This window comes from Motacilla alba, chromosome 1 (assembly GCF_015832195.1).
Source record: "Motacilla alba alba isolate MOTALB_02 chromosome 1, Motacilla_alba_V1.0_pri, whole genome shotgun sequence".
In the NCBI taxonomy this organism is placed as follows: Eukaryota; Metazoa; Chordata; class Aves; order Passeriformes; family Motacillidae; genus Motacilla; species Motacilla alba.
This window is the reverse complement of record NC_052016.1, coordinates 62756152-62784148: the sequence shown is the minus strand read 5'-3', so window position 1 is coordinate 62784148 and position 27997 is coordinate 62756152. Positions and strand designations below refer to the sequence as shown.

General features: G+C 40.3%; 1 protein-coding gene across 2 annotated transcripts; it reads left to right on the top strand.

Annotated features, from left to right (window-relative positions):
* On the top strand, positions 1-26578 carry ITM2B (integral membrane protein 2B). 2 transcript variants are annotated; one of them, XM_038139859.1, is made up of 6 exons: positions 1-249; positions 16907-17035; positions 19158-19361; positions 21297-21407; positions 24520-24670; positions 25848-26578. In XM_038139859.1, the coding sequence occupies exons 1-6, from the start codon at positions 151-153 to the stop codon at positions 25934-25936; spliced, it is 783 nt and encodes a 260-aa protein (XP_037995787.1). In that variant the 5' UTR covers positions 1-150; the 3' UTR covers positions 25937-26578. The 2 variants fall into 2 exon arrangements, with proteins under 2 accessions (XP_037995787.1, XP_037995777.1); XM_038139849.1 differs by having other exon boundaries at positions 19155-19361.
* The last annotated feature ends 1419 nt before the right edge of the window (positions 26579-27997 follow it).

The following is a 27997-nucleotide window of genomic DNA, read 5'->3' as shown; positions in this document are numbered from 1 at the left end:
CCTCAGCTGCCTGACAAGGGGACGGGGGCGGCAGCCGCGGCGAGGCAGCAGCGGGGGGGTGGCAAGGTAGGGGACAGCCCGCGGAGCTCCGCCGGTGCGGGGCTGCTTCTCGTCCTCGTTCTCCTGCGTGCGGAGTGCTGAGGACCGACCATGGTGAAGGTGTCGTTCAACTCCGCGTTGGCGCAGAAGGAGGCGGCGAAGAAGGAGGAGGAGAACAGCCAGGTGCTGATCCTGCCGCCGGACGCCAAGGTGAGGGCGGCGGGGGGACCGACCCTCCGGAGCCCGGCGGCGCCGGGCGCTCAGCTCCGCTCGGCTCGGAGCCCGGGGAGGGGAGCGCGGCGGGGCCGCTGCCGTGCTTTGTACGCCCCTTGCCCGCGGCCATGGCCCCCGGGCGGGCCGGGGGAAGGCTGCGCGGCGGTGCGCCCCGCCGCCCCATCGGCTCCCGCTTCTAAAATGGCTGACCGGGCGAGCTTCTCGGCTCCGCTTCTCCCGACTCCGGGGATCTCTGTGCTGGTTCCGTTTTTCTGTTTGTTTGGTTGGGGGTTTTTGTTGGGGTTTTGTTTTGGAGGTTTGTTTTTTTTTTTTTTGTTAGCCGCTACAGCGCGTGGACCGCGGCCACCTCGGCGTTCGGGGCCGGCTGCGCGCCCGCTCCCGCAGCCCCCGGGCTGTGTTGGGCTGGCGGTGGGAGCCGGTTTGTGAGGAGAGGGTGGGTCGTGCCCGCTGTTATCCCCGCTGCCATTCCCTCCGGCGGGGCCCGGCCGGCTGCTGGCGAGCTCCCGGAGCCCGGATGCTCCAGGGCAAGGGAGCGCTTGGAGGGTGAAGTTGGGGGTTCGGCCGCGCTGGTGCCGCAGCGTGTTCGCAGAGCCTGGTGGTTGTGTGGTGCGCTGAACTTCGCCTCGGAACTTAAATAAAGGAACAAAGAGCTGCCTCCCCCCGCCCCAAAACAGCACCCAAACTCCGGGCGCTGCTGTCGCCTCCCCTCTGCAAACAGCAAGGAAGAAAAAACACCAGCCGCTTTTCAAGTTTTTGAAGTGCAAAACTGCCTGGAATATAAAGGTTTTTGGTTGCAATTCCTATGCTCCCGTAATCAAAAGCAGTTTTTAATTCGGAGTAGTGTAATTTGCTCTAAGTTCTTTCAGAAGGGAATGAAAACTTGAAAAATGGCCAGCTGCACATAAACAGTGTCTTGCTGTTTTCGTTTGCTTTCGCAGTCTCTTGTTCATCGGGCCTCTGAGTTACCAGATTGGCTCTTCAAAAGTGATAGTGTTTATTAATTTCCTAAATCTTTGTGGTAAATTTCTGCACAGGAAGACGGTATCAGTTCAGTTTGTGGCGTGAAGTTGTGCCCCGGTGCAGGTTTTGCTGTGATTTTGATGGGGCCAGGTTCTTCACCTGCAGAATCCACTGTCATTTGACAGCCGAGGGGAACCAGAAAGGTGCTTCTGGTGACATCTTCCTGATACAGCAAGTGGTTAAATTTCACACTTCTGCTGAGCATCCTGCACTTTCAGATAGAACTCTGACCAGAGTATTTAAGTCTCTAGAACAGTGTGCCACAACGGATGAGACAGTATTGTTGCTCAGATTGCCTGCAATTATACTGGATGAAATCCATTAGGTGCTCCTGTTCCTAGAGGAGTGCTATTCTCTAGGAAGTAGTGGCTTCCCTGAACCCATATTAAGCTGTAGAATTCCTTCCTAACCCCAGATTTGGTGGTCAGTGGGACACCAAGCACATAAGCTGCATGTTCCAGAAAATGGGTTTTTGTTATTACCTTGGAATCCAGACCTGCCCTGGATGATGTTTGTTTTCAGATAGCCTACCAAATTGGCCTTGTTTTTCTGCTGCTAAACAAACAAAATACATCTGGCTAATTGTACACTGGGGAACAAACCCTCTCGACCCTGTCCAGATACTGACGGAAGCATGTCATTTGACTATGATTTCCTTAATGTGGAGCTGCAGATTCTAGCAGCTGAGGATGACATACAAGATCTGCCTTAACTCTGGTTTCCTTGTCTAGAAATGAGACTTGTAAACATTTATTAACCAGGTCAAAAGGCGGTCTGATCTCACAGTAGCTACTTAAAAGTTCTTGCACGGCTGTCAGGGGATGAACACGCCTAAACGAAGCTTGAAACACTCCTAAAATAGCTTGCTAGAAGGGGATGCTCAGTGCAGATGAAAATTCCAAAAACAAAAGAGTGCTCTTGAGGGATGAGTCTTTGACATTCTCCTTGACACATTTCTATCTTTTGTCTGCAGAACTGCAGACCTGCACCTAATAGTGTGCAAAATTCTCGAGTAAGCTTTTTTTGAGCTTTTGTGTTTTAAAGCATCAATAAAAGCAGATCTGGTACAGTAGCGTTGTCTGTAGCTTTTGTAGAACAGGCTGTGCAATCCATGCAGGATCAACAGTAGTGGAACAAGCACTGCCCGTGTAGCTCTAGAGGTATTGTGATTCTTCAAGTCTGGGAGCTTATTCTCAGATCTTTGGGTGGGGGGGTGAGTGAAAAGCAACTGAGGGCCCTTGTAAAACTTGATACCTTTGAGGTAAGTGCTAGATCCACTCTTTGAACTTTGCCTTCTCGAATACAAGTGCATTAGAAACAGATCTTCCCCCACCCCTCCACAACTTCAATTGCCTGTGCAGCTCTTTGGAGGAAAGGGGAGAAAATAAACCACATCTGACAAATGCATTATTCACATCACGTCGCTGCTGGAAAACCCTTCGCTTCAAGTGAGGTTTGGAGGCAGTGTGGGAATGTATATTAGAAGAAAGAATTCTGGTAGACTGAAAAAGGTCACATTTCCAAAACAGCATATATGGGACATTTGTTTTCCCTTCTCTTACATTGTTTCTGTAGGAAAATAATTAGATCTGGATCACAAGTGTAAACATGAAAAATATTGCAACACTTTATGAAGCTCTCTTTTATGAACAAAGTCCTGGAAGGCATTCTGGACTGAAGTAAAGGGAAAACTCTAAGAAGAGGCTCAGCAGAATTGCACTATCACAATTTTATTACCAAGAACTTAAAAATATTTGAGCCAGAGATACTGGTAAACTAGTTGAGATTAATGAATAATGCCTAATACTCTGAAATGCCAAGAAAATAAAAATTATGGAATGAGCTTTTGGGGTAATTCTTTGACAGTCTTGTTCTGCGGCTTTTCCCTGCACAGTGCCTTGAAGACTGCCACTCTGCCATTGCAGGATTACTCTCAAATACATAATCTTCCAAGGACTTAGCAAAGAGCATTTTGCAGCTAAAATATGCTGATGATACAGCATAGAAATACTCTGAATTTGCCAAAAATTCCCCAGTAACCTCTGATGCAGATACTAATCGGAAATTATTCAGGGAAGGTAAGACAGGAAGAGGGAAGAAGAGTAGGGGATGTGTCACGGAAACAACGTCTTAAAAAAAAAAAAGGTTTTGCAGATGTCAGTGGTCTTATGCTTTGGAGTATGTTACTTAAAAAGGAGTTGAAAAATCTAGAGTGCTAATCCTGTCTCTGCATAAATCACTGCTCGGTATTATGGCATGTAGTGAAAGTGTCTCCATAATTACTTGTAGGCAGCCATTACAACTCTGGTTTTGCTGTTGGGGTGGTACTTCTATGCCATAATTCTTGGCCAAAATACAGAATACTCCTAGTGAAGGGTCTTAGGCCACATTTCATTTTCCATTTTGCTCATTGTCTTTACAATAGGGTGTTTTATGACCCAGTTTCCCAACAAACAAACAATGTGCTGTCTTTTAACATTTCTCTCTACAATAGATCTTTGGAGAGCCAGAGATGGTTCTGAGCATAGCTGAAGTCTTCAGACATTTTATAAAGGCCATTTAATAGGTTAAGCCTTCCCAAAAATCTTTGTGCCCTCAATGACTTAGGCTGTTGCTCCCTTCTGCCGGATTCAGTGGCAACCTTTCAAAACTGTTTTTCTCTTTTTGGGGTGCTCAGCATGGTGCATCTTTACCACATCCAGCTTTGTGCACAGAAGCTGTGGATTCGCACATATGTATTGTGGCTGGCCATTGGATAACTGCATATGCAGAGAGTTCAGTGTGAACGTGTAAATGGTAAGACTTTTAAAAGCAGCAGCTTTCTGCATTTATTCCTCATAAGAACGTTATTACTGTGACCTTTAAAATTAACCTTCTTTTTTTCACTTTAGCTTAATCTTGCCTAAAGCATACTAAAACAGACATTTTTTTAACACAGAGTGAAGGCCACCTAGGAAATACTGTTGAGCAACAACTAGTGAGCACTCTTTTGCTGTGTAGAAAAACCATCAGATTTTGTGTAATTGGTGTTAAATGTTTCTGAAATAAAGGAATTAACTTTACGAGTTTTTAACATATCTGTATACATATATATGTATACAACAGTTACTGTATCCACTAAAAAATAGTAATTTGCTTATTATTTTGCTGTCAAGAAAGCAGGTTTTTCCACTTTATGGACCATCCTTGTAGCTGGGTGGTTTAGGATTGTTTGGTTTGGTTTTCATTTCTTTTTATCTTTCAGGAGTTTCCATATTCCCATTATAGGCTTTCTCCAGCCAAATTTCTATAGGCCTTACACCAGATGCCGTTGGGGAAAGAGCAGTCTTTGTATTTTCCTCTATTTTCTGTGATGCAACTAGGTCATTAAACCAACCAGCTTCTGCTATCTGTCAGAGCACTGTGGAGATTAAGACATGATTATTTAAAAGAGGACCAGAAGTAAAAAAGCCTAACAGAGTAAATTCTCTCCCTCTACTCCCAGATGTTGCTAAAATTTTAATGAAAATCCACCAAACCACAGATGAAAACCCTCCAGCTTCAGGCACAAAGAGTACCCAAGGCTCGTTCTGTTATTTTATTTGACTTAATGGGTACCCAAAAAGATAAATTAGGGTAAAATAAGTTTTATTGAACAAAATTTGTATTGTTAATGAGAGACTGCTCCTAAGAAAAGAAGCCTTGTGGCTGATACCTTCCGCTGCATCCTTTTACATTATGAATTTGTGCTACTGGTTAAGTAGTGCAGCTTCCTGAAAATGAGGTAAATGTGGCCTTGAGACTTTTGGCTCCTAAAGCTATTCCTTAAAGGCTGCCAGCAGTTGAGACAATACTTAAAAGCCAAGATCTCTTAAAAGTTTGTGGTGCTCCTTTGACAATCTCTTGCCATTTTAAAGTGAGTTTAGGGATTTGGAATTCCGAAATCCAAAATGTGATCTGGAGGAGTCTGTGTCATGCCCCAGCAATGGGCACGAACCTGTGGGACAGAGTTCTGTCAGTGCTCTGTATCTCACTTCCTTTTCTGTCTCTCATAACCTCCCGACCTGAATAACAAACACAAAGCTTTGGTTGAGAAATACAACCATTTCCCAGAAGAATTATATTTAATGTTTCAAACAGGATGTATTCTGCCAGACCTTTGTGATAACTGCTTCATCAGTTGTTTGTATCATTCACGTTTTTGGCTGACTGAGCAAGAGCTGATGGCTGTACCATACAGCTCGTGTGAGCTCAGTGCAGGGGTGACTAGAGAGACAATGTGAATACTTTCTGCAGTTCTAAATAGTTTCTCTTCAGTTTCCCAAACTTTCACTTGGCTGACACCCCTCGCCCTAAAAATGTATTTGAAGAACTTTTTTTCCCCTTCATATCATCATATGGAAGAGTCTGTATTTAGATGATGCTTTATTTAGTGCAGTATCTAGAAAAACTATCCTGCACTGTAATGTATCTTTACAGTGAATGCCAGAAGTACTTCTCTTATGTTCACTGCTGTCTTTCTGTGCTGCAATACTCTTTTTGATAAGCCTCAAGAAACTAGTTCAGATATTAACGTTGCATAGCAGTATGAAGAATACCACTTAAACAGAGGCTGTTGAAATGAAAGTTCTGTTCAATGGGAAAGATCAAGTTAAATTAGTTAATTTCTGAAGATGTGGATCAAAATGAAAAGCTGAGCTTTCCTGTGAAAATCATTTGAAAGGAAGTTTTCTTGGAATCAGCAGTATTTTCAAGGGAAATGGTTTTGACTCATTCCATTATAATGAATATTTAATCCAACATGTGAACATCTATTTCAAGGAAAGTTTAATTTTAAAATGTAATGTGTATATATGTTTTTCTTCTGTTAAGTATTTTAATGACATGTTTGCAGTTGCAAATGTAACCTAACAGTAGTGGTTTTATAGACTATTTTCTATTTTCAAATCTATTGTCTTTCTAATATATGTAGGTTTTTTCCTGATTTTTTTTCTTTCTCATATCAGCATTTTAGTAAATGTTGATGTTAATATTTGGAGTGGGGGGTATGTAAGAATGGTAAGCATACTTACCTCCAGTAATATTTGAGTAGTAACTGTTCTGCAGTTGTAGTTTTGGAATATTTGTCAGCTTTATATGTATTTTCTAGCCTGTAGCCAGTAGCTACAGGCATCAGATAGCTCTTCATAAAAAGAAAATAGCCCTCTCTGTGACCCTCAGGAAATACCTTCAAACAAAATACTGCATTTTAAAATCCTAGTAATTTTAAAATTCTTTATTCTGTTTTGTTACTTATTGCACAGATTCCTTTTTCTTTTCCCTATGTTTTTTCTCCCCTTCCTCCCCTTGTGCTGTGATTGACAAAGGTTAGCATTATCGGCCTTTAGTCTCCTGATCTGTATGAATAATACAACATTCATTTTCTTACTATTTATGTACTGCTTTTTATCCTCAGTGGAAATTACTTTGAATCTACAGATGAAAAGCATGCTAATTTATAAAATTCGGATATCTGTCCTAATTTTACAGATGTGGTAAACCAAAGGAATGAGATAATTAATAAGATTGAGCTCTGCAACGAAGTCAGAAATGGTTTTGTGGCAGACATCATGTGATCTAGGTAGGGTTTGGGCCACAACGGACCTACAGAAAAGCACTAGGTCCTTCCTGAGTGATCCATGTGTCATCTGCAAGCAAGGCTCCTCTGTGCAACAGCTGTACAAAATTCATCATGACAAAATGCCAAAGTCATATTTGCCCAACAGTTATTATAGAGATCCTGAAAAAGAATAAATTGGTATTTTGTTTGTCCTCTCCATGTAGTGTCTGTGTGTATGTGTGTGTACACAAATATTTTTCTAAATTTTTCTAAAGTTGATATATTATTAAGTATGCAATACATATAATTTCATATATATAAACACACAAAAATAAAACCCACAGGCATTTTAAGAGTAGAGTTCCTTGAATGCAAGTCCTTGGTTAATTTGTGGTTGTCTTTGTGTAGTGTTCAGCAAACTCCTGCTTTGATGGCAGCTTTCTGCTCTTTTGTGGGCAGAATGAGATGGTGGAATGACTGTGAAAAAAGAGGAGGCTGGAGAGATCATAACTGGGAGGGGTCAGTGATCTCTGGGGTGGATCTCACATAGTTGCTGAATCACTAAGGCCTGTTTATTTATTTATTTATTTATTTAAAAAGATAAAGCCTACACAGAAATAGAAAACCCTTGCACTTACACATTTGAAAATGCAGCAGCCTTTGCAAGGTTGTGAGGCCAAACGCGACTCGGATGCTGCTGCACAGTGCAGTGAGCAGTTTTGGGAAGCTCTTGGTGAGGTGTTGGAACACTGGCCACGTCTGTGATCCTGCAGGGTGTGATGCTGCCAGGTGCTGGGCACTGGAGTGTGTGCTCCACTTCACACTTGGAATAGTCTAATTGCACTGCAGCCCTTCAGTTTGTTACAACAGTTTTGTCTAGAAAGAGGGCATAATTAAACGTCAGCCTTCCAAGGTCAGCTCTCCTGTGCTGATACTCATAACTGCTACAATTAAATGCTATTCTGTATTTGCATATAGAATGGTTTCCACTCAGAGAACTGTGCGTTCAGGTGCTATGCATTCTAATTCACTAATACATGTATTAGCAGAGCGTATGTGTTTGAGGACAGGGCTGCCATTCACAAGACTACAGTAATGGGCTGAACAAAATCTTGTTAGTTTCAGAAATAGCAAATGCCAAGTCCTATACCTGGAGTAGACTCATCCCAGCCATCAGGATACACAGGGCACCACCTGGCTGCAAAGCTACTCTGCTTGAAAAGGGCCCAGGGCTTCTGGTAGACAGTCAGCTGGATGCTCATCACTGGCATCACTGAAGGCTGAGCTCTCTGATCCAAAAAAAGACAGCAACAAACTGGTGTGAGTCCAGCAGGGGCCACCACAATAGTCAGAGGCTGGAGGTTACGCCCTGTGAGGAGCAGCCAAGGGAGTGGAGCTTGTTCAACCCAGAGATGAAGCTGCTGCTGGGAGGATTTCACAGCAGCCTCCCAGTGCCTGGGGAGATGACTGAAAAGACAGTGGTAATAAATTGAAAAAAGAGAGCTTCTGACTGATAGGAGCAAAATATTTTTCAGTCTTGAGGAGAACTGAATGCTGCTGAGGAAATTACCCAGAGAAGCTTTGAAGTGTCAGTCTTAGCAGTTTTCAAACCTTGACTGGTCAAGAGCCCTGAGCAACCTAGACAGGCTTCAGAGTCTACTCTGCTTTGAAGCAGGACTGCAGACCTCACAAGAGGGTTTTGTGATGCTGGATTCTACTTTTGAGAGAAACTGAGACACAGCTTTTGTAACTTGCTTGAGATGACATACCATCTGTGGCTGAACTGGGAATAGAGTTATTAAATTCCGAGGCTCAGTGGTGCATATGTGCATGCTAATGAGATCTCTTGGGTGAAAGAGCCAATGCCACTTGGGAAAATAGCCTTGAGAGAAATCTAGGTTAAATTCACATAGTGTTCCATCATACTGATGTCTGAGAATCAGGCAGTCATAGGAAAAAAGAAATTTCAGATATAAGAATTGAGCAGGGTAAGGGAGAAACAGGGACTGGAACAATCAAGGTCAAAGAGATAATTTAGTATTGATTCATTTAAAGTGGAATAGGAACCTTCTAAGTTCCTGTTTTCAAGCACTGATCTCATTCAGGATAAAGATGAAAGAAATACTTCATTAAAGTTATAGATTGATTTAGTGCAGTTTTTGTGAGTATGGTAGAATGTAAGTCAGTTGTAGGTCAAAAAGTGCAGGTGGGTAAAGGGTTTATTTTGGCAATGTTTGAAAATGAAGCATTTTTCAAAATTGGACAGTTTAATGAAATGCCATGTTCTGTATGCTGTAACTATAAAGGGTGTGGTGATTTTGTTTTCTGCAAGCAAAATGCATTCTGAAGATTGTCCCATATGACTTCTAGGTTTGAGGTGTTTTGTTTAAAAAATTTATCCCTCTTGCCAGATACCAGTGCAAGCTTTCCACCTGCATGTTTTGGTCTGTCACTTGCAAACCAGAACACTTCTCTTTCTTTTAAATATGTGAGAAAACTAAGTGTGGAATGCAGAACAAATTTCCGTCATTCCAGTTTATGAAAATATGTAGAGAAATTCAGCAGCGTTAATATATTTTCTAAATAAACTTGATTTCCATCCCGAGCATCCAGACATTTAGAAGCAAGACATTTTTCAAATGTTGTAGGTTTTTTCAAAGTTTTCATGGCAGGGAGTGGGGAGAAGGCAGAAGAATCATAAAACTCCAAAGCGAAGTAAAGGATGTGTGGAGCTTTATTACTTGTCTAGCACAGACCCAGCACTCCTGGAAGTCTGATTTTTTTTTTTTTTCCTTAAATGAAGCAAGTGGTTAGAGTTATTTGTTAATCCTCATCCTCTATAGTGTTAGTGTTACTTAAAGAGTGTAGATGAGTATCACAGAATGGCTGGCACTGGAGGTCATCTGGGTCAACTCCCCTGCTCTAGCCAGACCACCTGCAGCTGGTTGCTTGGGACCACCTCCAGTCAGCTTCTGAGTATCTCCAAGGATGGAAGGCTCCACAGTCTCCCTGGGCAAACTGTGCCAGTGTTAGGGGTCATGCAGTAAAAGAAGTGTTTCATCATGTTCAATAGGAGTATAAGATGATACTAAGGTCCTGTGGTGCTAATACCTGTACAGAAGAAGAGCCAGGAGAGCAGTCCTTGCCCTGAGTGTTTGCAGTGAAAGTACAGGCCAGGAGGCCCAGGAGTGCTGTGCTGGTTGATGTGGCAGACCAAAGCCCTGTGGCTGTAGCCCAGCTCCTCTTCACCAGAGCACGGTGATGAGCGGTTTATCTTGGGGCAGTGGTGAAGGGAGGAAATGGAGATAAGGTGTGCCCAGTTACTCTGTGTGTGGCAGATACTGGAGAGCTCTGTCTTGGGTGGGGAAAGATGCAGGGGGCATAGACATAAGGTAAGTGCCCAGAGAAGGAAGCTGGTAGAGCTTGAAACTGGACAGAGAAGAGGAACAATCTGGGGAATCTGTTTGAAGAAAACATCAAATTCAGTGTGTGGTTAGTTGTATACTTGCTCTAGACAGCCTGGGATGAGGATATAGCCAAAAGTGCAGGTGAATCACCTGAAAAGAAGTCTTTGCCTGGTCTAAAAAGACAACTTTCAGGCCATTTAAGTACCCTGTCACTTTCTAGTCCATGTAAGGCTAGAGCTAACTGACTCATCTTAATGCTACTCCAAAATTTAACCAAAACAGCAATTTGAATAGTTACAGGCTTTTTCCTTCTTTCCCATCCTCTTTAATTGTTGACTGCCATCAGGTTTTGCAGTCTCTTATCTCAGAAATAAAGGTCATGTTTAAGTAAATCAGGATTACTCATGTTGGTTAGGAGTTGCTGGATTACTCTTCAGGAACATGCATCTTTTGTTGTCTCTCACATAGCTGTGGATGAACTGCTGATCGCTGTCCTAAACATTCACTTTACAGTTGTAATTTTCCTTTACTTCCTGCAGAAGATTTGAACTCGTCATGTTCCAACATGTTTCTGAATTTTATTTCTTGTTTCCCTGCTCTTGCCTGTTTTCCAATTTTTGTTCTGTCTTCACCTCTGTTTCTCCTAATACATGCAGCTGCAGCTACCTTCCTACCCACCAGCTTTCATTCCCCTTTTAGGATGATCTTGAGCTGGCTGCTTATACTGATGTTTTTATTCTGTTATAGTTACAATGTTTGAACAATGAAATGAGTCATTTGTCAGACCCTGTATGTTTTAATAAAACTCCCCCATTATTTCGTCAAAGATAACATTCAACCAATTAAAACGACCTTGGACTTTGAACTTGTAAAGCTCCTGGAATTTGGTTTCTTCTTACTTCTGGATTTCCTAGTGCTGTCTAAAGATTTTGTATTTACAATACTATTTCAAAGACCATATACCGATGTAAGAAATAGAAGAAGAGGTTAATAGTACCAGCTGCCTAATGGATAATTCTAATTGACTTATCTCCTTGGTTATTCAGGCTATGCAACTACAGTGAGCAGCAGCACAACTAAGGTTGTGTTTTCATGTTGTTCTTTAGGCAGAGAGCCTTTGGTCAGATGGACAAGTCCCTGTCCATCGTGACCGAAGAAGTGGCAGTGCTGGCACTGAGGAGTTGCAATGTTCAGATACCAGCTGCATATAAGCAGCCATAGGTTGTTTTCTGGACAAGCAAGAAATCTCTGAAGCATCTATTGCATATAGAGTGGTTTTTTCCAACTAGCAAGTTAAAAGATGATTATACTTAAAATTTAAATTTAATTTTGTTAGTAAGCATAGAATTGCTGTTTTAGAGGCAGATCAGTATGATCGCCTTCCAGATTCGCAGCATCTGCCAAGTGAGGAGTCTTGCAAAAGCCTGCCTTAATTTCCCATCTGCAACAAGTAATAAATAGAATACCAGGCTTGGAGCAGTCTTCAGGCAGGAATACCACCGAAGGAATGCAGAGCTCTTTCTAAATTAAGTTCATTTTAAATTGACTTTCTTTTGTGAGGATTTTCTACAGATGTCATATTTACAAGTCAGAGCAGGTGAGCCTGACCAACAGAATTCAGTTTATACAGCCATTGGTCAATATTTTATTTAAAGACTTTTTAGCTTCTCTCATTAAAAAACACTTCTAGGGAGTCATCATTAACTTCCTTTCTTCCCGCTCCACTAATTACAGCTGCAGTTGGTCAATATTTGCCTTCAGGAAACTCAGTCTGTCCCACTGTGTTCTGTCCATCCATGTGAGCTAAGTGGCACACAGAGGACCTTGGAGGAAAAACTGTTCTGAATAACTTCCAGCCAGTTTTACCCACAGTAACTGTAAGCTTTTATATATGTGTTTGTGTATATGTAATAGATGTTATTCCCACATGCATAATTATGGACATTTTGTGTATTATGCTGCAAACATTTTTAGTAATGTTTGTAATACTCAGTAATGCTCTACATCTGGTTTCTCTGTGGATCAAAGACTGTTCATTCCAAAAGACATTTCCCCCTCCCATAATTATTTTTATTGCTATCTTATCTATTTTTAAATATGGGACATTATCTTTTGCATAGCTGTCCAGCAGTCAGACAGTATTCTGGACTTCTCACAGCATGTTGTCCATCATATCTGCTTCAGATAGATGTCCTTAATTTCTGCACAGGAACAAGGTCTGATAATCTTCTCACTGATTTTAATATGAACTAGACATATGCCTTGTAAGTTTATAGACTGCTTTACTTTTATAATGTTAAAGCAATTATATTCCACTATGTACAAAAAGCCACAAGGGGAAAATCTAAGTAATTATCAAGTCTAATTATACACATTTGTGGCTCAGCATTGGAGCTTCTTAGAATACATTTGTGATATTACCCCAAACATGAATTTGGCCATTCTAAAATACAGCATATATTAAAGAAAAAAAAAAAAGTAGCACTAAAATTGAACTGAAAAAATCAAGAGAATATATGGCCACTAGCCATTAATAACTGCTAGTGTTTGCAGGTTTATGGGGTTCTTAACATTTTCTTTTTTAATTTACTAATATTTTATTTTTTTAATTAACTAGCAGAACAGTTAATGCTAATTGTCATAAAGATGTTCTTGTGCACATCTCTCTGTAGTTGAGAGTGCTCTGATAAATGGTTTGTGATATCATGTGCCCATCTGAAAAGTGTTTCATGGTTTTAGTAAGAAGGCAGAGAGCACATTTACATTCACTGCTGTGGTCACCAATGAAGGGACCTGTTCTGAAAACTGCAGTCATCTTGTCACTTCTTTGTGAGAAGACTCTAGATTTGAATCTTGCTAGTCTCAAACAATAGAGAATTCAATACTTGTTTTCTATCTGAAAGGAAATTGTTACTGCAGAGCTTAAAGCTATTCAGGTTCGGAAGTCCCGAACGATTTAATTTTAACACCCTAGGATTTAGTGTACAAGTGGCAGAGAGATGTTTCTGTTTCATGTCTTATCCATGGGAAATAGGCTAATCAAATGTTTTCCAATTAGAACAATCAGCTCATCAAGGGAAACAAGCCAGTTTTGGGCCTGCATCCAGTTCCTCTTAAGGCATTTTGCATCAGAGATGAATTTTGTGGCATCACTTTAAGGCTGAGGATTCACAAAGGAGCTGAAAGTACATGGGGCAGGGATGAAGCAGAAGAGAGGAGAGAAAGGGACAGTAATTATTTATTATTGCTCACAGAAGTAGAGAGGCGTATTTTTAGAGGTCAGTCTTCACCTCAAGTACATGATGCTTTCTTTTGTGGGATACCTCTGGCAGTGGAAAGCTGGCCTAGAGAAAAATTAGTCATTGAGGCTGCAGTCTCATGTTGTGCTCTGGCTTCAGAAGTCGGTGCTGCTGCCGGGGAACAAAGTGCAGTTGTAACCATGTGGGGAGAAGCGCTAATTCAGCACTGTCCCTCTTAGTGGGGATCTGCTTTCACTTAATGGGTTTTTTTTTCAGACCATGAGTCACCTGGAAAGAGGGTGAGCATCCATTGCACTTCCTTCTTTTGCAGTGCAGAGGGTCAGATTTTTATAGCAAGGGATAAATTATTCTTTTGGGTCAATACAGCCCAAACGAAGCTGTTAGGGCAGCAATACAAAAGCTTAGAGGGCTTAGCCATGGGTCAGCTACATATATAATTTGGCTTCAGTAAATTATTTATAATATTTTAATCTAAGCTGGTTTTAAACTGCTTGATAATGTACTTAGTTTTCAGGCTAGGAAGTAAATTGTTTATTCTCTTTCAGTAGCATAAAATCTTTTCAGTGTTGTCAGTTTCAGGTGCTGCCTGTACTAAGGTGCTGTGCTTTCATTCATTCTCCTGAGCAGGAGCCTAAACTGGGCTTGAACTCTTGCTGTGAATTTAATGGGCTGGGGACAAATTTTGGTAGGCTGGGGACAAATCAATGATAGGCAACTACAAATACAAAATAGCTTAACGTGCCACCACAAGGGACACCTTCAGAAATAATAATGATAGCCTTTAGCTGGTGGTAAAGGATAAAAGAGTTGTATTAAACCCATTGTTTACATCTCATATATCAAAGGAAAATTATTTAAGATGGAATACTGATAAAACTTGTCTTTCAGGTTTCTCCTAGCATGGTTAAAGAGTAGAAGTTACTTTCTTTATTTCTGATTATTTTGGTGGCTTATGGAAAATTGAGCTGACATTAACCCCCATTTCCAGGCAGGTGTTCATACTCTGCGTGCCTTCCTCACCATTTCCCAGGTGCATGTTTTCTTTGTCTTTCTGGACTTAAAAAATAATGAAAAAAATGGAAGAGGCAGTTATTTCATTAATGGATAATTCTAGCTGAAGTTAAACAGGTGTGGAGGATGAAGGCAGGACAAGGAAAGAATAAAGATACTGTTTATATTCTTCACTAGGGAATATTTTGATACTGTATCCCAAAGGCAGTTTGCTGTCCCTTTTTCTGGCATTAACTTGGAATGGTTTAAGTGACAGCTATTACAGAAAGTTTCAATCAGGTGTCCTGTATGCTTTGCAATCTCTAGGGAAATAGTTACCTAATGATACAGGGCAACATAAAAATAAAAAATCCTTGGTTTACCTGGTTTAGATTTATAATTGAGATGATTTATAGAAGAATCCATAGTGACTCTCAACGTGACCTGAGAGTTAATTAGATTAGCATGGGTATTACATCCTATTCTCAGTCTTTGCAAAGAGCCAGGTTAAAAATCAGGTATCTAGTAATCCTGTAGTTTTTTACACTGAATTCCTTAAATAATTAATATTCTAAAAGTGTTAAAAAGTTGTTTCTTGTCTTTACATTGTGTCTTTTCAGTCCACAGTGAATGTTATCTTGCTGATTTCACTTTGCCTTGTGATGTATCCCAGAAATGCTGGTTTGAAGGGGCCTCTGGAAGTCATCTGCTGCAGCCTCCCTTTAGAAACAGGGTGGTTGCCAAAGCAAGATTAGCCATAGCTTTCTCTAGTTGAGTCTTGAAAACCTCCAAAGATGGAGATTTAACAATCTGATTTACCGTGGTATTTAGCAAGGTAAAGTAAAATAAAATGTGTGAAATATCTTCAGTTTGACTCTAAATATTTCTGAATCAGATTTTGGCAGCAGTTGCCAGGAAAAGAAGCTGCATTGCCACTTCTGCATGAAAGGTAATTGCAGCGTGGTGGATTTTGCATCACTTACATTTAGCTGCATGTGAATTAGGTACCTACTTTGTTAACCAAGGAATTTCCCTCTGTAATCAGTGAAAAGAAGTAAGCCCCTCCAAAATGCTACTTACCCTTCTCTGGGATAGCTGAGTCATTCCCAGGAAGTGCCACTTTTTCCCACCATTTACAGGGAGGGTTCCCTTTCCATTTGGTGTCAGACTTGCTTCAGCCAGATAAAGGGAATTCCTTCCTAATTGGGCCAAGGCAGCTGGGTACTGTACCCACACCTTTGTTCAAGTTGGTATCATCTTCATTAGCAAATGCAGCAAAAAGACCCAACACATCAGGCAGAACATTAGCTAACAACTATGGCTGTCAAAGCCTTCTAAAGCACTTCTGTCCTGCTCTTCCTCGGTTTTCTGGTTTGGTGTTTTTTGTTCATTCAGTCATAATGATTTTGCCTGTCGTCCTTCTACATTATTGTTTTGTGGTTGCAAAGGGATAATGAATTTCTTTGTATTTATTTGAATTCAGATGTTTTCCCAGGATTATCCTGGCTTGGAACAGGGTAGCTCAAAGTTTGATTTTAAAATTTTTTTATTGTATTATAATTATTATTGTTGTTATTGTTATCGTTATTGTTGTTATCATTTTCTTTTTTACTTCGTCTATGAGTTACACAAACACTTGGGGGAGGAGAGAGCATTGTAATGTGGCTGATAGAGGAAAGATTTTGCAAGCAGCAGTTTATTGCTTAGGATGCCTGTGGGGACTGCATGGTTATGCAAACTAGTGCCCTAAAGGGGAAACATCCTGTCATTCCTTCAGTATTACACGAACAGCAGATAGAGCAGAAAGCTTCCTTAACAACAACTTACAAAGCATCTTTATATTTTTTTCATTCCCTATTCTGCCAGCCAGGTTGTGGTAAGGGCTGTTTTGTTCTGATGGAACAACACAGGAAAGGATATATTTTGCTGCTCTTACTACCTTTGATCTTTTGCTGTTCTTTGGGTTCACTTATATTGCATATACTAAGGTAAAACAGAATCTGACCTTTCTGAGTTGAATTCCTCGCTCTGCTGTTGTTGCATGGAGGTTGCCTGAATATGCATATTTTTCTGTCTGCAACCTGGGAAGTAGCTCACTGTGTATTATTAGGTATCTTAGGAGATTTTTGTTACATTTTTCTCTTAAGTCTGCTGATTTAGTCAGTGATGATGGCATCAAAAGTACAAGTTTTACTAAACATCTACTTTAATAGACTTGTTTTAAGTTTTACCAAACAAGCTAAGTTTCTGAACACTTGTGCTAAAGTGCATACAGCCTTTTCTGGTGGATGCAGTGTTTGCATTTGCTGAGCCTGAAGTATCTGCTCTTTTACCTGCCTTGGAAGAAGTGTGTTGAATCCCTCTCTGATGCCTTGCAGGACCCTGAGGATGCTGTGCCTGTTGGACAGAGAAGGGCCTGGTGCTGGTGCATGTGCTTTGGATTGGCCTTTATGCTGGCTGGTGTGTTTCTGGGTGGTGCCTATCTGTACAAATATTTTGCATTCCAGGTAAGTCACATACTCATTATGAGAGGGCTGTTTTTCTCTGTGGGAAGAGGAGCAGCAGACTGTTCTTTTTGTGTTACATTTAGAAGAGGAGGAACAGACTAAACCAAAGGAAGTGAACTATTTTTTCTTTCCAAAACTTCATGTTTTCTAAAGGCTAGAGTTTTACCTTCTCTGAAGTTACCTATCAGCACAGGAGGGCAGAAGTGAAGCTGGCAAATAAAAGACAGCAACAGTTTTGAAAACCTCACTTTGCAGAGAAAAGATTGTATCTAAATAGGACTTGGGTTTAGGAGCCCCAGTGGTGTCCCAGATTTTTATCTACTCTCATTTCTCTTTTGCAGTGCCAAATACTGGAGGTGGATTAACCCCTTGAAAGCCTCCTTGTTTGATCCCAGTTTCCTAACGCAGGAGGCAATGCTAATGTACAGGAAAGGAGCTGCTTGTGAAAGCACCGTGGTGACTCTCCCCTTTCCTAGCCTCCACATGGATAAGAAATATGGGCCCTGCAGGGGACTTGGGAAAAGCACAGTCAGTGTGGTTTAAACATGCCCTGTCAAGTCTAATCCACACTGACAAGATTAGACCTCTAACAAAATGTATTTTCAGTCTTTTTACAAATAGCACTGCTGCAAGAGGAGCTCTGTGAAGGCAGCAGTGCCAGGGAAATGGAGCATTTACCTGAAACATGGGAGATCTGAGTTAAATACTGTCTCCCTTGTGGGGAGTTGTCACTGGGCAGTGCTGGATGTGCTAGGCTGTTGCCCAAGTGGTGGGAGCACACCCTCCCTGCTTCAGAAACTGCTGGGGTTGCAAGATCACAGAGCCAGAAAGGGACAGGGTAAGCAAAACATGAATCTCTCTAGCCCACTGGTTAGAGCACCTAATTATAAGGTAAAAAATCATGTTCTTGTCCCTGATAGCAGGACTGTTGCTTTTCCCCCATTTCAGTAGCGCTAATGTGGAAAGCCAAGTGATTAAACTTGAGAAATTCTAGCTGAACTTGCAGTTTGTAGTCTATTTGGCTATCACATTAACCAAATTTACAGCGGATAAGTAGTGTTGCAAACGATGATGCTTAAACAGCACAGCTTATCTGGGTGGGTGGATTAACGAGCTGAGGAGCTGAAGGCCGTTGCATTTCTAATGCACATTTCACCTCTGCTTAGCACTGGATGCTCCACCTTTCACCTGCCAGTGAGGTGAAACTGAAAGTGCCATTTAATTCAAACCTGTGCTGCTTGTTTATGAGTCAGATCTGCGTTAAAGGAAACATTCAGGAATTGAGCTGATGCTGCACTGAAGACACGTTTTCAATGTAAAATTTTAAATTGATGGCATGTGCATATGCAGAGTTCTATATTTCTAAAATTATTTGGTGTGTAAATTTGGTACATGACTTCCTCTGACTCAGAACTGTTTTTTACATTTAACTTTGGTAGCCTGCCACCTGTTCTGTGGCAGAAGGACACAAATTTGTTATTTCAATTTCTCTTTTTACCTTTTTGTCTCTTAAAACTATTCAAAAATTAATTTAGAAACTGACTTTCCAGACTCTTGAAGTCTTGTAAAACTAAGCAACTTCACAGAATAGTTGAGTTTGAAAGGAAAGTCTTGACATCATCTAGTCCAACCCTCTGCTGCAAGCAGGACCAAATTTAAAGTTAGACTTGCTTTTTAGAGGTGATTTGGATGACCAGTTTCAATGGTTTTATTCGTAATTTTGACTTTTAATAATTTAACAGTTAGATTTAACTGTTTAGATTTAACTTAAAATTTAATAATTTTACAGTTAGATCATAATTTAATAATAATAATACACATGCATATAGAGGTAGGAACTTCATTGTCTTTCTAAAAATACATGGAAGACTGGATTTTAAGAGTCTCCTTTATGGGATCCTGTTTTCATTGAATTCAAGTGAAGAACTCCCTCTGGCTTGAGTGTAATTGAGGTTTTAGCCATGGTCCTGTTGTTGATAGCAACTGGCTGCTGCTTTGGTGTATGAATCAAATTAAAGGCAAAAATTTCGTTTAGTCTGACAGGTTTTTCTTCAGAGAATATTACTTTTAAACTTCTGCGTTACTGATCTTTCGTTGCTGGGTTGTTTACTATTTTTAGCAGGGTGGCGTGTATTTCTGCGGAATAAAGTACATTGAAGATGGCTTAAGTTTACCTGAGCCTGGGGCAGAGGCTCAGACTGCTCGCTACCACACAATTGAGCAAAATATTCAGATCCTGGAGGAGGAAGATGTTGAGTTTATCAGTGTGCCAGTCCCTGAATTTGCTGATAGTGATCCTGCTGATATCGTCCATGACTTCCACCGGGTAAGAAATATGTCTGAAGAAGTTGAAAGCATTTAAAACTTGAAAAATGTTCCCCCTCAGTCATCCTGATAAATATACTCAATTATTATGGTGGGGGGAAAGCAGAGAGGCGGAGGAGGCAGCAGAATATTTTGATCAGCAGCAGGCTGCAAGCAGTTATTAACTGGGCATAAAGTACAGCACAATAGAGTCATCATCAGGTAGTGTGTAAACCACCTTTTACAAATACAGTTCTGTTTTTAGAAAGGGAAAAATCTTGGATCTATTTGCTCTCCTTAGTATGAGAAATGAAAGAGACTATTGTTCTTGCTCTGCTGAGTCTACTGAGACAGAATTTGACCAACTGCTGTGGTGCCAAGGGGAATTTGGAAGGAGCTGAGGTAGCTTCGACATCAGCTTGGAGGGGCTGATTGCATCTGATGTTACTGGGTGTGCTCAAGCACTCCTAGAGGTGCTCTCCTAGCATGGCTCAAACCCCCAAAGCATCAGCAGAAGGAGAAGGACCATGGAAGACAGCTCATTTTGCAGATGCCACAGGAAGCCAAAGTTTAATTTCTTTGTGCACCACAGGCTACTACCATTCCTAGAGGCATTGAACTAGGGTTTCAAAGCTATCTTCCTTTTTTGGAGAAATAACCTTGATTGATAGGAATCATGGTAATAAATTTCTGTTAAGGCAGTTGACAGGCCTACAGCTCTCAATGTTAAGAGCAGCTGCAAAACAATTAGAAGCCTTCCTTTTCTGTATCAGCATGGTTGGAGCTGTCTGATGGCGATGAAATGTTGTACAGCTGGTTTTCAGGAAGCTAAATCTCTGTGAACATTTGAAGACTTCGCTGAACAGCTTTTTTTAAGCTAAGCTGAAAAAGAATAGGGAAGTGTCCTATTTTTTTATGCAAACTTCGGAGTTTAAAGTGCTATCTATCAAATATTCATAGCCAGATTTGGAGGAAAACATTGCTTGCTCAAGCTATGTAATTCAAATAATATTTCAGAATATATTTAGGGACCTTCTGTTAAGAGTTAGAATAAAGACTCTAAAAAGGGAAAACTAGAAAATGAAAAAAGAAAGCAGCATCAAAGAAGCAAGTAAGAACAATACAATATTAAAAATTTACTTTGGGATGTAGTAAGTTCAAGGCTTTGCTCTAAAGGCCAGTGCAAGGGTCATTTGCCATAGATACAGCACTTGCTCCTTGTAATGAGATTAGCTGCACTAATGATTGCTGTCCTGGCCTTATTTTGACTGCTGGGCTCCTGGTGCTCAGTATTTTATATACATACACAGCCTCAGAGCTTTCAACAGCTAGAGATAACATCTTCTTTAGCAAGAACAGGTGCAGTAAAACACAGCTCAGTGAACAGAGCTACAGGATTCATCAGGGTAATTCCCTGAGCTTTTTATCAAATAATGGCAAATACTGCAGTTCAGGTACTGTATAAAGATAATAATTCAACTATGAATAATCATTAACCTTGCAAGTCAGTCATACTTTTGAACCTAAAACTACTTTTGTTGCATTATCTGTAGCAATTTTTTCCTTCTGTGTTTTGTTCTTACAGCAGCATTTCCTCTTTAAAAGCATGAAGATTAGAGCCAGGTTTTTTCCCTGTTGTTTCACAATGAAGGCACTAAGCATAAATGAACACTCATAACAGCTCGGGTCCACCTTTGTAGTTTCCTTGCATGGTGCATTTGAGCTCCTCATTGCCTGCTGCTTTTCCCAAATCCCTGTTGAAAATATAAACTCTCATCAAGGCTGCCCTTTGTTTGTGCTTTTACTTGCCCTTAGATTGGAGTTTGTTGGACAGACTTTACAATGAACAAAAGAATAATTTGAAGAACAGCACAAGGCAATAGCAGTTCAGCAACGTCTGTTTGTCAGTTTTCTGATCTTCTTGTTATTTTGATTAAAATAAATGTTTTCTCAATAGAGACTCACTGCCTATCTTGACCTTAGCCTGGATAAGTGCTATGTGATTCCTCTGAACACTTCAGTTGTTATGCCACCAAAAAATTTCCTGGAGCTGCTCATCAATATCAAGGTATGATTAAATCACAAGTAATTTGTTCTTAAGACAGGAACAAGTAGAAGTTTTTTTGGTTTCTTTCCCTTCTGCAGAACTCTGACATTCACAAAAGGCACATGATCGCTAGAGGTCTTTGCAAAGAGAAAAAAACTCTGTAACCTACTTAGACAATGATCTACAATCATGAAGGAATCATTAATTAAGAGGAAGGCAAAAAAATCTGATTTTCTTCAGTGCTATAAATTTGGCTGACAAAACCATGTAAATGTGGCATAGCTGGACTCTTTGATAATAGTCTGTGTTTTTTAAGTTGTAATCCATTGTGACTGAAGTTTCTATAAAGCATGTGTGCACTGGACTAAGACTGGTTAGCTGAGAGGCATGGAGTAGATAAGACTGGGAAATGTTTTTTACGGAGGCATTGTTTAAAGCCCCATTGTTAAAGTGGGAGTTGGCCCCCACTTCGATCCAGTGGCTTGAGAGTGATGCACATGAGATGTGTTGGATCTGCTGTGCACTTGGCATAATGTATGCTTTCAATTGCTGTTTTAAATAGTATTTACCTTGGGTTCTGGCCTTCTGGTTTCTTCATAGAACAGCAAAATAGTCCAGTGGGGAAGAGACCTGATGAAATGTGGCTAATGTCTGAGGAGAATGTTTTAATATTTTACTGGGCTTTTGTTACTTTAGAACAGTTACATCATCTTTGGGTTTACATCTTTCAAAAAAGGCTTTGGAATTAGGACTCCAGGAAACATTTTAGCCATTTCTGAGTGGATTGTATGTATAAATAAATTTCATGTGAAAATTTACCACAAGTAAGTCCTTTGCTGCTTTTTTTGCTTCCTATTTTGAGACTGGCTATTTAACCACATTTTCATTTCCTGTACATAAGGATGATGTGGTGTCTGAAAAACTCAGTGACCCCATTTTTTTTAACTTTATCTATGCTGTTTTCTCTCCGCTTTTAGATCACACAAATTCCACTATTAAAATCTGTTAATTTCCTAGTTTGTCATTAGTACAGAATCAAATATGCTTGGTTTACAAGTAAGAGGATAACCAGGCATCACGCATTTAACTGAAAATCCGTGCAAAAGCAAACAGTTTTGATCATTGTCCCCAACAGTGGGTGCCCTAATTTTATGAGACATCTGCTTAATTCTCATTGTATTAACAAATGCTGTGGGCATTTGATGTCACAGAAAATCAGGCTAAACGTTTGTAACTGGAATTTGGAAAACTATGCTGCAGATACATAAAATGAGTAAATACTGTCCTGCAGTCGCACTGGTTGCATCAGCAAAAAGAATGTATGAAATTAATGTGTTAGTTTCATTAAAATGAGCTCTGAATTCATGCAGAGGGCATTTTATGTACATGGAGGAGCTCTGGGCTTTTCTGATGTTTAAGAAACACCATAATTTTAGCCTAAAATTCCACATTTCTATATATTGATATAGTTTGCTTCAATGTGCAGACATGAAAGGCCTCCTTTGTTTCTTTGGGAAACAAAACTGAAACCCAGATATATTTGCTCATCCACCTCTGCTGAGCCAGCTGGCTAATTTTAAACTGAACACAGTGCACAGGATGTCTCAAAAATGATGATATTTGTGGCTGTGCTGGGTCCCAGTGCTGGGTAATTGCTCCTGCAGCAACTGGGCAGAGGAGATTCCTGCCCTGAGTTTCCTCTTCTCCTGTCCCACCCAGGGAGGACTGAGAAGGCTGGGTCTGGGGTGGCTGGGAGGTCCTGTGGTTTGGAGGGCATGAGCCCAGGAGTGCCCTTGCAGGCTGCCCCCCAAGTCCTCAGCACTGCTGCCTACCCTGCCAGTGTCCCTGCACTGCTGCTGTGCTCTGGCACTCCCTCAGGGCTCCTTCCTGAGATTCGAGAGACCAGGAGTTAAGATGCAGTAATTTGCAGAGATTTAATTACAAAATAATGAGTGGGGTAATTTGGGAGAGTGATGTTTGCTAAGCTGTTACTTAGAGAAAAAAAAAGTTGCTGTTGATTTCCACACAATATATATTGAAGAAAATATTCATAGTTTATTCATTCATGCAAAATTTAAAGTGAATTTTATGCAGTCCTTTCTTTCTGTACTGGGTATAGTAGCATTTAATCAGCTTCTCAACGTCACTGGAGCTGAAAAGATGATCTTGTTTCACAGCGGAAATTTCAAGTTGTTTATTGTCACTAAAAAATACAGAGATCTTTCACAACCAAATCTGAATTTGTTTTCACAACAGCTGATCATTTTCTTTTTAAAAGCAAGGAACTCCCTCTTTACACTGCTATAAATTAGAAACACTCTTAACAAGGTTTCTTAGTATTTTAAAAAATGGACGATTATTTAATAGAGGTGGTAGAAAACTGGCTGGCATCTTCAGCCATGTACAGTGAGGTGTGCAGATTCCTCCATCATTTCATCTGTGGCAGAATAATACTGGAGGGTCTAGAGCAGGCTTGGAAAGCCTTTGTATGTCATCACGGCTCTCCCCTTTTTCATTGTATTGCCTTGAAACACCTGATGTCCCACTTTGGCTTTGCCATAATAACTTACATAACTTACAAGTCACCATAATGACTTGCAGGGATAGATAGTCTCATCTTGGCTTTGGTTTGACAGCAGTGACCCAAGCTGTGAATAAGTTCAAGGCTTCCCAACCCCATGGACTGCAGCTGGACTATACTGCAGCTGGCCTGCTTCATCAGCAGGAGTGTCTCCATGTGGATCATGGTTCTGCCAACTCCTGCTTCGGAGTTGTTCCCAGTGAGGTCTGGTGGGCTGTTACTAATTAAGTGAAAACTTTGGATGATAATTTCAGAACTGGCCTGTGACAGTGGGTACCCCTAGAAAAAAAAACCTGCTGAAGGGCGATGTTACTGTAGCAGGACGGCAGTGGGTGTTAGCATCAATAGAAGTTCTGTGACCTTTTTGCATGTAATTGTTACATGCTTCTGTACTGTAGTGAAGTTTGCACCTTTAGAATGAAAGTCAGTGGATAATACATATTTTGAAATAATTTGAAGATATATTGAAGAAAAACTCTGCACAGTGTTTCTTGTGTACTCAGACCATGAAAAGATGGTTTTTGACAGAGCTGTTACATTTTTGTTCAACAGGCTGGAACATACTTGCCTCAGTCCTATTTGATTCATGAGCAGATGATTGTTACTGATCGCATTGAAAATGTGGATCAGCTGGGATTCTTCATTTACCGCCTCTGCCGCGGCAAGGAAACCTACAAGCTACAGCGCAAGGAAGCCATGAAAGGTAAACGCTCTTCCCTGTCTGGTGTGTTGGCCACAGCTTCAGTGACACCCGAGTGTGTTCAGAGTCTAATTAAAGCAAGGCTTGCTTATTGCACTAACTGGCTCTGTGGGCCTCAGTGTGTCTGATATTTTCTTGTGTAGGTGTGCAAATAAGTCATGTCATGGTGCAAAAGTGCTCGAGGCCCCAGAGGCCCCAGTGACCTGGGAGTGCCAAAATGTCTGTGTGTGTGTGTGTGTCTGTCTGTCTGTCTGTGTGTGCATGGGTGTGTTTTCTGGAGCTCAGAAATGATGCTGTTCCTCAATCTTGAGCTCTAAACCACCCACCCCACCCCAAACCAAAGAAAAATCCTTGAAACAGGAGAAGCTTTAGCCTTATAGTCCACATAGAGAATTGCGGGTTCTTTTTGTCATTAAAGCCATATATACATTGTTACATGTCTTCCTATTTGTGTCAGTGAAATGTCAATAAGAGCATGTCTTCACAGGAAAATTACAGTGCTTGGTACTTTTTTATGGAAAAATGGCTGAAAAACATTATTTGGAAGAGTCTTGAAGAGCTGTTAAATACTGCCTTAAAATTTGCATTCAGATGTTACTTGGATTTGCTTTTTGGTTTGGTTTTTCTGCTTTTTGGTTGTTTGATTTCTTGTTGTTGTGTAATCTGCATGTGGTGTGCGAGTGCACACCAAAGCAGTTTAATTGCTTCTGTCATATTGTGAGACCTGACTGCTTGGGAAAACAAAGAGAAGAAAGACAATTTATAAAAGCAGTTTAGATTGATGTTTTAAAATGAAAAGGTTTTAATAGCAAAATCCAATTAAAAATTTAGTATGTTTATCCAGTAGTAATAAACGTCCCCACGAGCATTTTTACAGACACACAGAGAGGGAGATTGGGAACTGATCTGAGTTAAAAACTAGCCAGTGGGGGTCTTGGCAGGTTGGTTTTCACTAAACCAGTACTGGGATTTGGTTCACCACACTTTCAGGATCATTCCCTGCTAATTGATTTTCTACATCTGAATGTGTGCCTGTGTGTGTTTTGTTGGAGTGGAGGGTTGGAGAGGGGTAGTTCTGATTTCTGGTGACATCTTATCATAGCAAACATAAAACTTCTGCCTCTCATGTACCTCAGCCCTTCTTCTCTTGACAATCTGTTGTTCTTTACCAATACAACAGGAATTCAGAAGCGTGAAGCCATCAACTGCCGAAAGATTCGACACTTTGAGAACAAGTTTGCCATGGAAACACTCATCTGTGAACAGTAATGAGGAATAGTACTGATACAGGAGATTTAAAAAGTACAGTATGACCCCACCCTTTGTATTGTGTGCAGTGATTATTTTTTTAAATCTTTTATGTAAGTAGTGGACAGGGCTTTCTTGCTGAACACACCTTCCATACTTCTCATCTCATGATAAATGTAAAATCAATACGTTTTAGTTTTCTCCTTATTTTCAGGTGTGGTGTTCTTCTTATATTTGAATAGGAATTGTATAAAGACTTAGTTGCTAGTGCATTTCATGTGAATCTCAAATACTAGGAAGAAGAAGAAGAAGAAGAAATCTTTGAAATATCCACCAGTTTTTAAATAAGTAAAATTGAAAAAAATTAATAATGTACAAATGGACTGCAAGAGCTACTTCTAACTGTAATATTACCTGCTATATAGTTTGTTACAGCATATAGACAAACCTGTATTTGACTCCTAACCAAGTGCAATTTGTTTTGTTCTTAAAATATTGTCATATTTACCTTTTTGAGATTGATTTCTGACTTGATGTTTTCAAATGGCAAGTGTTTGCTGTAACAATCTTTTAGAAAATTAAGAAGTAACTTATGTTACTAACTTGTATATAATCCATGTATGTGCAATGGAAAATAAACCTTATAAACCTGTTTGTCTAAAAGTCTTGTGTTTTCTTCTGGATTCCAGCTTACTACTGGATTATTTTTAAGAAGAGGGGACTACAGTTAAAATTAATGCATTTTACTTGAAGTGCTATTTCTAAAGATAGAATAGATGGCTGAGAAATTAAATACGAACAGAGAAACATGCTTTTCTGTCCTTTTCAATTAAAGGCAATAGTGTGCTGCTTGCTGAAATTCTAAATGGGTATTTCCACAATACATATGATCAGAGTGGAGACCCAAAGGTGATCTAACACATTGTTAATGTCTGAAATCCCTGTCCCGCATATTTGTCAAATGATGGGCATCATCCAACGTATGCTGTCAGTCAGGCTGACCCAGCTGAGACCCAGGAGTGTTCACTGCCTGCAGGACTTTGCCATTCCCTTTGTTCCCCATCGTGGTGTTCCTGCCAGCCTGTGCCACTGAGCTTTGCCAAGTAATCTGGGGCTTGCTCAAATATCACCAATACCATTCTGTACCATGCCATTTACACTTAAAACTGCTATTCTTAAAGCAAGATTGGTTTTACTTTTTTAATACAATTTGGATCCTTGTAATGCCTGCCAACTTTTCTAGGGGAGAGTGCAGAATGAGATGTATAAGAAGAATAAGATGTACTTGCTCTTTTGAAGCTGTTTGCAAGAAAAAATACAGGACAGAAAAAAAGGGGGGACAGAAAAAAAGAGGGTAACATTGAAAAAACAAAGCTGGAAAATATCCCCCTAGATCCATTTGAGAGCTTCTATGACATGGGAACTGACTTGTCTTCTGACCAAATTTTGAGCATTGATTCATCAGAAAAGTAGGAATGCTTATAGAATAATTGCATATTTGAAAAAAAAAAAACCAGAACACGGTTTAATCTATTTTTAATCTATTTTTAAATAATATACACCATAGGTGTCCAAATAATTTGTCTTAGGTTAATTCAGTCAAGAGACTTCGTACTAATCTTATTTTACATCTTTTAAAGGCTCTTTTCTTAATACAGTGGGAGGATGCTTTACTGTTTTTGGAGCTATTATACAACTGTAAACATGCTATGATCCAGCTTCCTGCTATTGTGAATGTTTGGACTGAGATGAAACAATTTGTTTTAAAGGAAGTTTCCTAAATACACAATACTTTTTTTTTTTCTTCATCTGCATGTGGCTTAATTTACGGATTGGTTCTGGTGCAAGTAACATGAAAAGTACAACTGCTGTATTCCAAAGCTGGACTTATTAAATCCATGTTTGATGGTGCATGGCAATCATGAACATCAAATAAGGCCTCACATGCATACAGATTAGATATTAATGTATAAATAAAATTTACCCTGCTGCTCAGTATATGTGCAAGCAAGCTGGAAAACCTGCTGAGAAAACTTTAGCTACAGACATTCAGGATGTTGCAATTGTGTGCTTGCCACAAAG